Source organism: Pelmatolapia mariae, linkage group LG10_11, assembly GCF_036321145.2.
Source record: "Pelmatolapia mariae isolate MD_Pm_ZW linkage group LG10_11, Pm_UMD_F_2, whole genome shotgun sequence".
In the NCBI taxonomy this organism is placed as follows: domain Eukaryota; kingdom Metazoa; phylum Chordata; class Actinopteri; order Cichliformes; family Cichlidae; genus Pelmatolapia; species Pelmatolapia mariae.
Genome location: NC_086236.1, coordinates 4,809,910 through 4,825,471, shown reverse-complemented (window position 1 = coordinate 4,825,471; position 15,562 = coordinate 4,809,910). Strand labels below are relative to the sequence as shown.

At 37.2% G+C, this 15,562-nt stretch overlaps 1 protein-coding gene across 1 annotated transcript in view; it reads right to left on the bottom strand.

The window, feature by feature from the left end:
* The window catches only part of LOC134636166 (polypeptide N-acetylgalactosaminyltransferase 10-like), a 98,278-nt gene that overhangs the window by 2,486 nt on the left and 80,230 nt on the right, over positions 1 to 15,562 (bottom strand). Inside the window, exons 7-12 of the mRNA XM_063486019.1 lie at positions 14,704 to 14,821; positions 6,350 to 6,457; positions 4,282 to 4,503; positions 2,258 to 2,374; positions 955 to 1,104; positions 249 to 483 (exon numbers count right to left, since the gene is read on the bottom strand). Coding sequence (XP_063342089.1) covers positions 319 to 483; positions 955 to 1,104; positions 2,258 to 2,374; positions 4,282 to 4,503; positions 6,350 to 6,457; positions 14,704 to 14,821 — 880 coding nt within the window. The 3' untranslated portion in view covers positions 249 to 318. The remainder of the gene's footprint in view (positions 1 to 248; positions 484 to 954; positions 1,105 to 2,257; positions 2,375 to 4,281; positions 4,504 to 6,349; positions 6,458 to 14,703; positions 14,822 to 15,562) is intronic.

The following is a 15,562-nucleotide window of genomic DNA, read 5'->3' as shown; positions in this document are numbered from 1 at the left end:
ACACTGATTATGTTGGCTGCAAACATAACTACTGGAAGCAACACATACAACCCTTAATGGTGTTTTATGTTTACCAGCCCGGAAAGGCCCACCTTTTAACATAAAATTATACTCTAAAATGTGCTACCAATAATTCCATGAGTCTTCAGGCCACTACAGTAACAGTGTGAGAAATTAAAAAGCAAAGTAATTGGTAATTTGTCCATTTCAAAACAAAATCAAACATCTCTTCCCTCAGAAAGACTCACTTGAACAAAGATGACCATTGAGTCATGATTGTTCTTTTTGGAAGACGTGTCATCTCACTGTTCAGTAAGCTCAGTTGGTGCCCTGGTTGAAGTGCTCCAGCACAGTCGCGTTGGTTCTTTCAAACAACCACAGCTGGCTGAGAGAGGCAGGGTCACACGTGTTCATGAAGACTCGCCGCTCACTCGGACTGCTATCAATACAGCTGTTACTGACGGGATGATACAGACTCTTATCCTGGAGGAAAGATAAACATATACATATTATACAAGAAGCTAACTTCTTCACAGGACATTTATTTCCTTCTTTATACAAAGAGAAAAATCGAATACTCTGTGATTAATACAAATTTTACAGCAATAGCATAACTAAAGCCTTATACTCCACAAAGATTAAACCTATTTCTCAAACTTGTTGGTGTTCTATATGGCATATGTACGCATTTCTGCCAGCAAGCAGGATGTTACACTTTGCTACTGCAAAATTTAAAGTGTCTATCGACCTTTTACCAGGCACACACTTACATACTTGACATTTCAATTTTTATTTATTTTTTTTTATTTTTATTTTAGTGACTTTTTAAAAAATATAAAACCTTCCTAAGGCCAGGACAGTTGGAGAGCATTGAATAGGATGAATTAGTAAATACACTAATTTTCTACAAGCAGTGAACTCTAGAATTTCAGTTTCTATTTCTGTTCATCATACCTTTCTGTAGCGCCACAGCTGGTTTCCCTTCATGCCGTGACAGTCATACAGGGTGACTGGGCTGCTGTGGGAGACGGCATCAAAGCACAGCTTCCTTGTATGCATGGGGTCACCCACCCGGATATCCTCCCTCCAGCCAAATGTTAACACCTGCAGGGAGCACATCTGAGCTGTAACAACATCTGACTGTCCTTCCTTTGTCTACGTAAAATTTCTACCTTTTTTTCTGTCAGATTGATTTTCTTGTTGAAATTGGGGTTATTATGGTAGTGTTGTAGTGTTACATGGTGTAGAGATAGTAAAGCCGATAAAATAAGCATTTTGGATTTATTTGATTTATACGATAGTTTCTCCACATCAGTGTTCAATCGATCTAGCCGATCTAATCGATCTAATAGTTGGAGTTTACATTTACACTCAGGTCCATAAGTTTGTGGATGATGATACATTTTTTAGTAGTGATGCTGTACAAAACCACAGTGGACTTAATCAATTAAGATATACAGTACACATATGAATCACCTCCTTTTGTCACTAAAGTTTTTACCGTCTCACCCATTAAGAGTTCATTTCCTATGATCTGTTACCAAATCCAAATTCAACATTTGGAATCAAATCCAGTTTTTATTTTTATTGAACTTTTGATATTACAAAAAAAATGATTTGTCATCCTAAAACATATGGACTGCACCCTATGACCATACAAGCTGCAAAATTTATGGATGTGATAACTGTACACATTTGGTCACCACATTCTAATTAGAAGTTTTGAAAAAACAAGCTGTTTTTCCACAGGGAAGCATATCACTTTGCAAAAGTTAGAATGAGGTAATAGTACTATTGAATTGTATCTCAATTAAGTGATTAGACTTAATTTTGTACAATTATAGGATAAAAATGACAGGGCCATTAATTCAAATATAACAATTTAAATAATGGGACAAATGATCCTTCTTTTGCAGTATCATTTTGACATTTTGACCGTCTTTTCTCCACCTGTTAATTTTCTTTTTTATTTGCTGTTTGTTTAATTTTGCCCAATTATGGTTTGGCTAAAATGAATAGCATGACATTAAAAAGGTCCACTTTCTGTCTGTCTGTTTAGTTTTTTTTCCTCCTTAATATACCTTGTTGGTAAAAACACACTTTCATTAACATGCTACTAAAGTAAGAAAACAAATGAAAATAATTTACCTGAAGAAAACAGCTTGTTAACAACCCATCATGCTGCTTGCACCTCATCTCAGAGGTTTTAGGATATGAACTGAAAACCCAACAAGCTCATTTAAGAGGGTGCCCTTACCTGTCCGTGACTCCACCCCACCTCACCACGGCCTTTCACACAGTTCTCCAAGCGGATGGGGCTCCCTGACACAAAGTGTTTGACCTCCATACACATTCCACTGCCCACATTCTGTATCTGAAAAGCACATATACAACTATGATAAACTGACATACACCAGAAACCCATAAACATGCTGAGATTACAATACACAGTATAATCTCCACTCTTAATCCTACACAAGTAAATCCATACACTGACTGTAGTCAGCAGATTGATTTTCAGTTTTATCTTTTTTCTTAAGTTCTTTTTTGTGCACTTCACGTGTAAAGGCTTAGAGGCATTTTTTGCCTTCCAGGAGTGTAACTAGGCACCGATAGGAGTTGCAGCTTGTTGGAATAGAGGACAAAAATACTAAAAAATAGTGTGTTATTGCAAATGTGTTTCATCACTGTTTCTTGTCTTTTTATACCACTGAGAATTTTAGTATCACTCTCTTCAGCACGTACCTCAATCCTTTATACCTTTTTAACAATTCCCATCAGTAATCTATTTTTCGTAAATCAAAAAACCCTCAAAACATTACACAAGTTGAAACCAGTAGAAACTATTTTCCTGCCTTAAGCCAATTTTTCGTGAACTTCTTACATTCACATAATACATTCATGATGCAATTTTACAGTGAAATTATAGATTTTTGTTAAGTCTGCAGAAAATTTCAAACTTTGGTATTCTGTTCCTAAAAGAAATTATTTTTGGCTTTGGCTGATCATAGGATAGGGCAGGAGTCCCCAATCCCAGTCCACGAGGGCCGGTGTCCCTGCAGGTTTTAGATGTGTCCTTGATCCATCACAGCTGATTTAAATGGATAAATTACCTTCTCAACATGTCTTGAAGTTCTCCAGAGGCCTGGTAATGAACTAATCATGTGATTCAGGTGTGTTGACCCAGGGTGAGATCTAAAACCTGCAGGGACACCAGCCCTCGTGGACTGGGATTGGGGACCCCTGGGATAGGGTAACTAGAGTTGTTCATATTTCCAACAGCTTTACTTCTGTGGCTTCAGTTTGGGTACATTGATAGCAGAATCTGAATATTGTGAATACACAAATTTTTCTTTCTGTGAACTGAGTTAGCAAAAGAGCCCTTAGGCATGAAACATGATTCTCAGAAAAATAAACAGGGAACTAGAAGCTGAAGATATTTTCAAAAGAAAGCTGGAAAAATACTTTTACCTTTTCATTAAGCAGAGTTAATTTTCATACATTTTGTAATAATTTTCATCTTGATTTGGTATAATTACTCATCTTGCTTTTGCCTCGAAAATATTCTCTACAGCACAACTGAAACATGCTCATTAACTGCCTGTTTTCTGATACTAAATGATTTATTTGACCTACACACAGCAGTATTATATAATATATCTATTTGAATTTATTTACAGCAGCAGAATACAATTTAGCATCCAGGCTCTGAGCTAATTACTTTCAGCAAATAGTTTGTGTACAAAAATTGGTGAGTGATTAGTAAATATCCCCTTTGTGGCTACAGGCGGATGCCCGGCTATTGAAAGGGGGGTTAAAGCAGCCATCGTCAATTGGAGAAATGGGGAATTTTGCAGCATATGTCAGAAACGTAAGGCATGTTACACATGTATGACCCAGTGCAGCTGGAGGTGACTGTGTGGAGTCATATTAGTTGAGCCAGCCGGTTACAACTGGGGGCTTGTCCGGGATTCTAAATGAAAAATCAAACACGAAACATACCCTATGCCTGTACAGTCTCTGAAGTTATGAAAACACAATGGAAACAAAGTTGAATTCACAGATGTTTTAAAAATGTATTTATTTATTATTTTTTATTATGACATCTGACTGCAGACATGTATTCAGATTAGCTATTCCATATTCATTGTACACACAAAAACCTTTCCAGATGTGTTTTTTCATTTCTTTTTTAGTTTGTATCTCTATGCAATCACATATCTATTTATTTAATTTCTCTACATATATGAAAGCAGTTTCATGAACTAATCCAGCTCTTACCTCTCCCCAAGCAGCAGCAGGAGGTTCTACTGGTGGATAGTGTTTGGGAAGATCCCAGGCCACTTCATTCATAAACCACTTAAAGCTTTTACAGCTTAATCGGGTTCTCAGCTCTTTCTGTGCTGTCATGTCACCTGCAGACAGGTGCCGATACTCAGGTCGACGCTGGTACACATACTCTGCGTATTCGTCCATCCAAACTTCTGCTACACGTTTTAGATTCTGAAATCAAGTTAAAAAGAGTTTCACATGGTTGGATTAATTCTTTAAAATAGTTTTTTGTTAGCAGACAATTCAAATTTCATAAAATAGGAATCTCTAACACATTATCAATAATGGGAGTCATAAAAAAGGTTTAAGGGTCCACTTATGAGTAATGCAAACTTTAACATTCCCATTCTCTTCAATTTGTTGTGGCTTTATACTTTAATGCATCAACTATGTGTTGTGTCGATGGATTCTGCAGCTGTCTGTGTTTCCACCTGCAAACAAGTACCCTAGTGTAGGTCCTTTAGTTCTTGACAGTGAGACCAATTATATGGAGAGCTGCCATGGACTGGTGTGAACTATGTTTACCTAGTATGGTGGGTTTTTTTTTTACTGTATATTTGTCTCTAGGAATCTGCCTAGACAATGGCATTTTATTGTTGCCGTTTTCCACCATTGACCATTGTATTTGAGCTACATATATTGAAACTGACCTATAGAGTGCTCTCTTTGATTCAGCTTTGATTGAAATGATACCTCAACAAACGGGAAAAAAAAGAACTATCCGCTTTTATGTAAAGGGTCAGGTGATTCAGGGACATCACCATTTCAATGAAGCTAAGTTAGAGACTGTTCCTCAGAAAAACAAAACAAAGCCAGTTACTTTCAGTTGCACACTGAGCTATACCGAGCCATGTTTCAGGCTGAGAGCAGAGGCATACATAATGAATGGTGTTTGGCTACACCTCAGATGATTAAGCACTTTTAGACAATTTCCTATTCTGCGTAGGTGCTGAAAAAAAAAATAACAAAAGAACTTAAGCTCATTCTTCACAGTAGCACCTGGAAAGGCTATAAGTTGTAGATAGTGGATACACTGCATATTGCTGCCTCTTGCCTGGTGGTCTTTTATGAGTGAATGCTGAGCAGACTGTAAAGTACACTGAGATGAAAGAGTAGTGTACTTAGCAGAGGATGCAGAAAATACAAACCCTGCACTTTGTTATTCTGAACCACTCTGTGTGTGTGCATGCAAATGTATAGCATGTGTGTTTACATGCAGGGTTTCTGTTTCTGTTTACTTGTTTAATTGAGCTTAATTAGCTAAAGGTTCATTTAAAGGCTAGCTAGCTGATGCATTCAGCTTCATTGCTCAGTGGACTTCAGAGGCACAGATGTTGCTACAGTGTGTGTGCTTGTGCGTGTGTGCGTGTGTGTGTGTGTTTGTACTTTTATGAATACACACTTACCCATGCACCTATCTACTAAAAACATCCCATCTTCCATATAAAGTCATCATTAGCAGAGATCCAAAAATCATGTTTCTGTATTGCTTTTAAACCCTGAGTGTGAATACAAACAAAACACTAGTTTGTCAAAAATCTGTTTATCTAAATGTTTACTCTTGTTTGAAGCATGCTGGTTGACGGTTAATCATTCATTCCTTATTAAAAATCTTACTGGCAACAATAAGAATTTTTTTTAAAGGGTATGGGGTGGTGAGTGTGAGCAAGCATGTGATGGGATGTACCATAATCCAGATTGAATACTCCTTCTAGTACTCCTTAGGATATTATAGTATAGCATTATACTACCATATACTTCTGTAATTCAGTAAAAATCTGAATTATTAGTCTTTTAAAAAAATGAAAAAAAGAGCTCCTGGAATGGAGAAAAGGATTTTCTTTAATTGATCAGGCTTTTTATCTCATTGACTAGTTCTCTACTATTTTATAGAATACAATAAATTGTTGCCCTATGACTTAAATGTATCAGAAGTAATGTTAGAGCCTGTGTATTTTGCTTTTACAGTATGCAGAAAATCCATCACTGATCCACTGCACATAGTGAGAAGAATTACCTTTGCCAAGCTGATCCCACCAGGGACTTTGTAGGGGACATACTTCCTATAGATGTGTCCTACCCTGGAGCAAGGGATGTCCTCCATCCGACCACCACACATCCACAGCTTCAGAGACACAAAGACAGGGAAAGAACGCTTTCATCTGATGAATCTTTATGGTGTTTAGAAGCTTTGTGCATCTCTTTGAATCTTAAAATGGACAAAGGTAAAGCAAGGTGAAGGAAGGAGATGACGACAGAGATGAGCAGAAGACTGATGGCTGAGCAGAAGGAGGAATAAGGTACAGTGATTCGAAGAGGCTTATAAATCCTGGGAGACCAACAGGAGAGAGAAGATGTAATAAAGATGAGAGGACAGAGCAGAGGAGGCAGGGGGCACAAAAACAAATTATGACAAGATGGTGACCTGACTTCACCTAAGAAGGAGGACCAGATGAGAAAAAGTCTTTCTGATAAATCACTGATACAATGCTTATGTTACGACACTATTAAAATATTGTTGGTATTCAAAAAACACAACTGATTTACTAAAACTTCTGCCGTTTTATAGGAAAACAAGGTTTTTGCTACTTTTTTAATAGCTTTTAAGTACCTTTTTCTTCAGACAAACACTTCAGACAAAAAAAAAAACCTTCCTTTAAAGCATCATTGCTTCTTTTTCTTTTTAGCTGTCTATCTGACATAACAGAGACATTCAACAGTGTGTCTTCATTTTAATCCTCCAGCAATAACAAAGGCAACTGTGATGATTTGCTTACTTGGCTTTCAATGAGGAAAACAGACCATGAGAAGAAAGGGAGGCTATGAAAGGGGCGAGAAATAAAAGAAAGACTTAAAGACAGCAGGCGGGATGGAAAATGGGTTTTGTTTTAGCAAAACTAAATGAATGGAAATGAGAAGCTCATTTGAAACATAAGTAAATACTATCAACAAAAGTTTGAAGACAGCCAAAGAGAGAGGCAGAGAGAAAGAGTGGTTTGGCGCTGCTGGTCCTGCAGAAAAGTCTGTTAATATGAGACTAAACAGGCTAAACGTGGGGAAAGTTTGACAACTTAGACATGAGCGAAGGAAAAGAACATGTTTTATACATCACTTCTAGTTAAACAGACATACATTTCAATAGTTTGCGTTTTTTAAATCGTTGAAGGATCGCGGCAAACCCTTTGATTGAACTGAGCCGATCTCTAACTGTAAACCTATTACTACACAGCAGTTCATATGTAGATGTGATAGCAATACAAAGCATTTTTTTCCCTAGTTTCCTGAGACGTGTGGCTCAGTGGCTCCCAGCCTGCAGAGATGATAACATTGAAACTATAGAGGAACGTAGAGCAGATTGCATCTCAAATACTGAAGACTGAAATATCAGCTAGTTGTCCTTCCAAGTCATCAAGTGCTGTCAATTCATCAAACCCACTGGCATCTCAAAGATATGCACAGTGTCCTTTGGCACCGAGTTATGGCATTACTCAGACATGTCTCAGTAGCAACATGTCACATATGGATGCTTCTAAAGAATCTCTTGCTGTTACATTTAAATTAACTATTTAATGGCTTTTTTCAAAGTTAATGTTAATTCTGCTAAGGTGTTTATGTAATAAACAGAAAGCTGATCTTTTCTTAAACCTAGCCAGCAACTTATGGGGAAGTGAAAACTAAACTTTTAAGCAAATCAAAATAAAACAGAGCAAAAACAGAATTACCTTTGCTGGTGGATCAAAGCACCATGTGGAAATCTGAGATTCTGCCAGATGTCTTTATTGTTTCACAGTTTTTCATATGACCTGGTCTAGAACCAAAATCGATAAGCTAGCATACACAAACTTTAGATTATGTGAGGAAAAACATTTTTCGAAATGTGGATTTTGACATGAACTCACTCTCACCTTATGATTTTTGATGAGTTTTTTTTTTATTAAATTTTTGTCCTGTCTCCCTCCCCTCACCCACAACTGGTCACAGCAGATGGCTGCCCCTCCCTGAGCCTCCTGGTGATTTCTTTCTGTCAAAGGGGGGGGCTTTTCTTTCCCACTGTCGCCACGTGCTTGCTCATTGGGGATTGTGTGACTCTAAGGTTTTCAGCTGTATTACTGTACGGTCTTTACCTTGCAAAAAACTGTCTTGAGGCAACTGTTCTTGTGATTTGGTGCCATATAAATAAAATTTAATTGAGTTTACAGGAGGCAATGAAAAATAAAAGCCGGATTGAATCCCAAATGTTCAAGGAATGTTTAGTGTTTAACTTCAAACAAGTTTGATAATAAAATATTATTATTCAAGGATTTTTAGTGATTAAAATACACTAAAAATATTTTTGAACTCCAATGGATAAATCATTTCCTATGGGCTGCTCTATGAGATTTTTTGCAGCAACTGCCTAACAACACTTTTTTTCTTTTAGCAGTTTTAATATTGGTTTTGCAGTACAAGTGGAAGAAATAGCTATCCTGTAGAAACTGCCATAAAGACATTAATCTGTTTGTGTTGGGTTTTAACTTTATGAGACACTAATGTGTGCCAGTGAATTATGGATATATTTTGAATTATTCTGACAGTGTAAAAATATTAAACTGACAATCTGGTTGGCAACAAAAGGTAAATATTTCAGGTTCTGAAAGCAATTAACATAAACCTTGGCACACATGGCTTGAAAGTTATATTTAGCTTTTCATTATGAAGAAGTTCATTAAACATTAACATGTTTAATTGTTTTGCCAACTGCCATTTCCAAGGGCAGGAATTAACAGTCAAGCTCAAGCCAAAACTACTCTGGCTCTCTATGTCAGGTTCAAATTTTAAACACATTCGGAGCTCAAATTTTAATTAAACTTGCAGACTAAGCTTACAGACATTAAAACAATAAGACAAAACCACTGACTATCTAGAAATCTACAAAGAAAAAGAGTTGTCAGGCCAGTTAACGTTCCTCTATAGCTGCTCGACTTTCATTAATGAGGTGTGTAAGCTCGTCACATGAAAATTTGTTTCACGGTCCAAGTAACATTAAGCTAATATATCGTCCAGGCATGAAGTTCTCATGACCCTCTGCTGTCATCACTGTCACTCTAGTACAGCTAGAGTCTCCCTGCTCGCATGAGTGTTCACAGCTCAGCTCAAGAAAAGAAACTACAGAACCACTGAATTCACTCCAAATGCATAAATAAAATATGTTGCTGCAAGAAAAAAAATCCAGCACTGACTTAAAGTGCAACAAGAACTTGAGCTGTCTGTACTCGTGTCCAAGAATAAATAAAACATGAATGCATAGAGTTTGATTTTATTCTGTGTTTCAGTGGCCTGGTCATGTGTTTTGCTTCCACTGCATGAATAATAATGATCTAACAAAATGCTCGCAGCACTAAATCTAAAGTCAGTATACAATAGCATCAATTGCATTTTAATGCTCTGGGATTAGAACAACAATCTGAATGGACTGACCTTGTGTTTTTGTGTGTGTGTGTGTGTGTGTGTGTGTGTGTGTGTGTGTGTGTGTGTGTGTGTGTGTGTGTGTGTGTGTGTGTGTGTGTGTGAGTAAGTGTTTTCTTTCAACGAGATGTTTTATGAGATGCCTTATGAGTCTGGCGTGACACCTGGACTAGATTTACACTGGATGGCATTACCTTGGCATGCTGAGGAACCTTGGAATCGTCTTTGACTGAGATTTGTCCTTACACTCGCACACCTTCTTTGTTTTTTGCTTTGTTTTTTTAACCTGCACAGCGCTATAAAAATTGGAGCATCCCGTCTCAGGGTAATGCTGAAAAACTAGTCCAAGCATTTGTTACTACTGTAATCTGCTTGCCCTAAAAGCACTCTGAAATGCCTTCACTTGATCCAAAATGCTGCAGCAAGAGTCTTAAGAAGACCTAGAAAGAGCTATTTCCCCAACAGAAGCTTCCTGTCAAAACCAGAATCAAGTTAAATCTGCCCAATCTTATCCTGAAAACCTCACATTGAGCAGACAAAACAGAACATCAGCTTTTGACATTATTCTTCAACCAACTAGAGGTTGGATCAGGGTCACCTGAACCATTACTTTGTAGGCCTACTATAGATTGCTACAGGGCATCCTGAGCACTTCTCCATGACTCCCTTTCTCTTACTCTCCATCCATTAGCTGTGTTTTTTCTCTGTTCCAAAGTTTGAGTTTTGTCCTGTTTATTATTTTATTTCTATCACTACGTGTTTCCTCAAAGGGATGAGTTATATTTCTGTCTATATTATAGGTCTCATCCCTTGAGTTGACTTTTATTGTGATTTAATGAAATCACAAGTAAATTTAATTGACCAAAGGCCAATATAAAAAAAATCTATAATAAGCAGGAAGGGGAAAAAATCCACATCAAACATGATATTTAAGAGCAAAGACATATTATTTGATGATGTTGCTGTGGAAACAAGAACCAGAAAGCAAGTGTACTTTTTATTTTTTCAATAAGATGATTTTATCACAGGCAAGGGTAGGAAAGTTAGTCTGTAGCTGTCTGTGTCTATCCAGTGCTAAATCCATAAATATGAAATAACATTCTTTTAAAAACATTTTTTTCAATTTATGTTTTTAGAAAAGTTTTACCCTGCCAACTATTTGGAAGTTGGCAAATGTTTTCTTTGAACAAATACCCTTTTTCTGGCTCCATCCATGGAGGTTTAATTATTTCTGCCTCCAGAGCAGCTCTGTCTCCAAATGTTTGCATAAATGAAGCTCGTCCGAGCAATATAAAGACTCCGCAGTCAGTTTTATGCCTGCACTGTCCCTTTCACCCTCCCTGTGAGGTCACATTGCTTCTGCTCTTTGGGCCTTTATGTTCTGACATTATCTTGGTGTGTGAGCTGGAAATGCTTGGTGTTCCCACACCGCTGTCACCAGGATGGAGCTTTAGATTAACTGTACCACTGAGTAAAGTAATTGTGTTTCACATGCAAGCAGGGCTCGGCTGTCTGTGGGAGCAGCAGTTTGGTTGTAAGGATTAGTATGAGAGCCTGTTAATCTTCTCACCTCAGGAGACTGGCTGTCTGCACTATATCAGCTAATGGGGATCTTAATAAAAAGGAAACCAAATTGAATATCTGAGCATATAAAGTAGACTTAAGAGGCACAGCAAGGCGTGCACTAATAGGAAAAATTAATAGTGATAATCTTGACCAAAATAATAACCTTGGTAAAGGGTATTATCTTAATGATTACTTAAGTTAGACAGAAAACTTCAAAACTGTATTAAAACATAAAAGCTGTTCTCACCAGGCTCAGCCCTGGGCCATTGATGGCATTAGCCTAGGCATTTGTTTCACATGCCCGGCTTCTAATCCTCACCTTTTGTTCAGACCTAAAGACACTCAACTGCAGTACAATCCATCATATTATAGTTTTAAAATGGATTATACTTTTGCATCATGATGTATGGGTATCCAGGTATAGGTGACCTTGGTTTTTGGAATTAATCAGTCATTCAGAAACCATTTTTTTTCCCACCCAGACATCCATACATCAATATTCCTCTTCTTCATCTTCTTCATCTGTATCTGTTATAATTTATGGTAAGCACTGGGCAAATACCTTCTCTTATATTCACAACTTTATATAGCCACTGTGACTTCACCCATTGGTTTCTGGAAATTTTAAAACTTTAGACCTCAAACGGTTCTTATCATTGTTTTTTGAATCAGAACCACAAAATTTGGACAAATGAGTGCATTGCTATAATCTAATGCTAACCAGTAAACCTTTAGTTAAAAGATAAAGCCAGCACAGAAACGCTAAAAAAAATAATTGTCTGACATGGCCATTTAAAGCTGGCACTACACCCAACTCAATCAAGATTAAAAAAAGCATGTTGAGAGCCCAGTACACACAATGTTGAGAATTCTGTAGACGCTTTCACCTTTCATAGAAACTATACAGTGGCTCAGTGTTATTTTTAGAAATTATGGGCATATAAACAGCACAAAAAGGAAGGAAATATGTGTTTGGTTGATTATTTCTTTGTAGTAACGGTGCTTCTAATCTTATACCAGTGGTAATGAAAATGCATTTGTGAGTTGAGCAGCAGAGTTGAGTATATGGGTTGCACCCATAAAAAACTTATTTGCCAAACAGCTTATTCTGTGACTCACACGACAACATTGGCAGACTTGTGACAAACGCTGACAAAAGCAATACGTGACCAGCATGAGGATGAAGTGCCAAGCTGTTGTGGCTGTGTATGATTCTTCAGGATGCTACTGAGTGAATAAATGAATTAAAAACATTTTTATATTGCCAGTATTTCTTGTTTCTTAAGACTTCAATAATCCAATCCAGTAAATGACACCCAACAGGAGTCAATAGTAGAATCTTTGATTTTGATTTGGTTTTTCATGGGTGCAAACCACATACTCAACGCTGCTTCTCAACCCACAAATGCAATTTTCAAAATGAGGTATCGTTTAAGGATAATTAAACTGGCGTTAATCAACCAAACACAAATGTCCTTACTTTTGTGCTTAGTTTAGTCAGATGCAGATGTAGTCAAAAGCATAATATATAGTGTATCTATAGACTATATGTTTTATTAGTTATATTATTTTACAATTAAATTGATGAAAAATGTGAATGAAAGAAACAGAACAAAATCAAGGTCCAGTTCAGTGATTGGTTTACACATTCAATTAACAAGCAAAAGAAAACTGATTTGATCCCAGGAGGAGACACAAATACCTTTAGGGTTGCATCAAGAAGGGCATAGGATGCCAAATCAAAAATGCCAAGCTACCCGCTGTGGTGATCCCTTGTGTTTAAAGGGGCAGCCGAAAGTAGTTCTCTTTCACTTGAATTGCTCAACTTACCGTGGTCTGAACTTACTGTGATACTAAATGAAGCTTATGCATAAATTCACTAAGGAAGATCCGTAATCAGTCATCTGCCTGCTTTCCTGGGTGTTAAGCTGCTTTCTGTTCATTACATCACTACCACTTTCCCACGCTGTCAATCTCAATACAGTCATCATTACTCCAGTCCAATCATTTCCTTGCCCTTGAGCCAATCAGCCTCTGCCTTGCGTTGTTTAAATCTGCACTCTCTGTCTTTCTCCCTTTCAAACTCTCATTCAAGCAACCCATCTCCACCTCACAAGCACCTCAGTCAGAGCTCCGCCCAAGCCTCAGTCTTCATCTTTACCATCACCAGCATCGTAAATCCTGTAACTGCTGGGATTCTGTTCTGCCATGCTGCATCTAATTGAGTCTAATGGCCAAATACGTTAATTTCTATATCTCATGTTCAGTTCTTCTAAGTGATTTTTCCTGATGAAACTAAGCTCACTTTACTTCTGTTTCCAAAACAACCAAGTTGGCAGTGATACACAGCTAAATGAGCCTCCAAACATAGGACACATCTTTTATAGGCTACAGTCTGTGCTTTGCACCAACCCATCGGTCCCAGTGACCATACTTGTAATAATGCAAACTTTAAGCTTTAACAATAACAATAATAATAATAATAATAATAATAATGATGATAACAATAATAATAATAATAATAATAATGATGATAACAATAATAATAATAATAATAATGATGATAACAATAATAATAATAATAATGATGATAACAATAATAATAATAACAATAATAATAATAACAATAATAATAATAACAATAATAATAATAATAATAATAATAATGATAACAACAACAACAACGGCTGGACTGGTGTAATGATTCACTGAGCTAGTGTGAGAAACATACTGATTTTATAAATGTACAACTATTTGCTCTATCCAATTCCGAGAAACACAAAGGGATTTTCTGTGTTTCTGTCTTTTTCTACTATGAATCTGATCACAGAAATGTTTGGTGAGAAGAAAAGAACACTCCCGTGGACATCTTGCTACCACCTTCAACCCCCTCTGTCAACAGCGTTGACGCTAAAGTAGACATAAAAGTAAATAGGCATTACGAGCGTTTTCAGTGCTGTCTGAGCTTGTTAAGATGTGGCTGAAGTGTGGCCTGAAGGAAATACTAATAGAGTTAAAGGGAAACATTAGAAATACACTCTCAGCTTGACTCCCAAAGCCAGAACAAAAACAACTCCCTAGGTCCTTTTGGAAAAAAAAGTTGAGTACTTTATAGATTTGCTGGAGGGAAATGAAAGGACTATAACATTGTCTGGGAACACCTCTAATTTCCAGGATATCTTTTATTTAATTTTAATTTTTTTTAACTGATGTAATCATGAAAGGCTAAAACTATGGCAGAGTGGCTCCATACAGAACCATTAACAAACAGGTTAAAGGCAAGAATATAATCTGGCTTCACATCCTCAATTTGATGGCAAAAACATGATATAATGGTTAATATTATCTATACATATTTACCTTGAAGGAGATCTCGTACTGCTCTCCTCCCCAGATCTCCAGACCAGTGTCGTATCCTCCCAGCTCCCAGAACCATTTTCTATCCACAGCAAACAGTCCGCCTGCCATCACTGGTGACCTAAAAGACCCAATGTAACACACAAGGTCACTGCTTGCATTGCATTTTGTACAACAGCTTTTACATAAAACCCTCACACATCCATAAAGAGTAGAAGCATCACAGCTACAGTAATATCAAACCTGCCAAGGACAAAATCCAAACAGAAAAATCTAACAGCCCTACCTTTGTGTGAGTTGAAGTGTGGATTTATTCAAAAGGCCAAACTTGTTATCATCAGTGCATATAAATACAGCGCTACTTCAGACCCGTTTCATGAATAATGTGTAGGTTAGTACGGTACTTAAGGTCAGTTAGAGCAGCTTTGTTGAGTAAAATGACATGGTTAAAAGACGTGTATTACACGTGCCAATGCTCTATTTAATAGTAACAGCCAGAGAGAGTCACATACCCTCATACTGGAACAATTCTTGCATATTTACTGTACCTACAAGTCCAGGTATGGTTATAAAACACAGACGTTGAAAAGGAATACATCCATAAACCTTCTCCGTGCCTGGCAGGTCCATATTCAACATCCACTATCCCTCCTATGCACATGTCCAAACCATCTCAGCTTCACATCACTAATGTTGTCTCCAAAGTTCACAACCAGAGTTGTTGCTCTGATACATTCGTTTCTATTCCCCTCCTAACCCTAGCCCACTCTCAATAAAAATCTACCAGCTCCATTTTTAAAAATAACACTAATTTTTTTAACATAAAACCACATGTTTTGGAAGGAAAAAAAACCAGCTGATT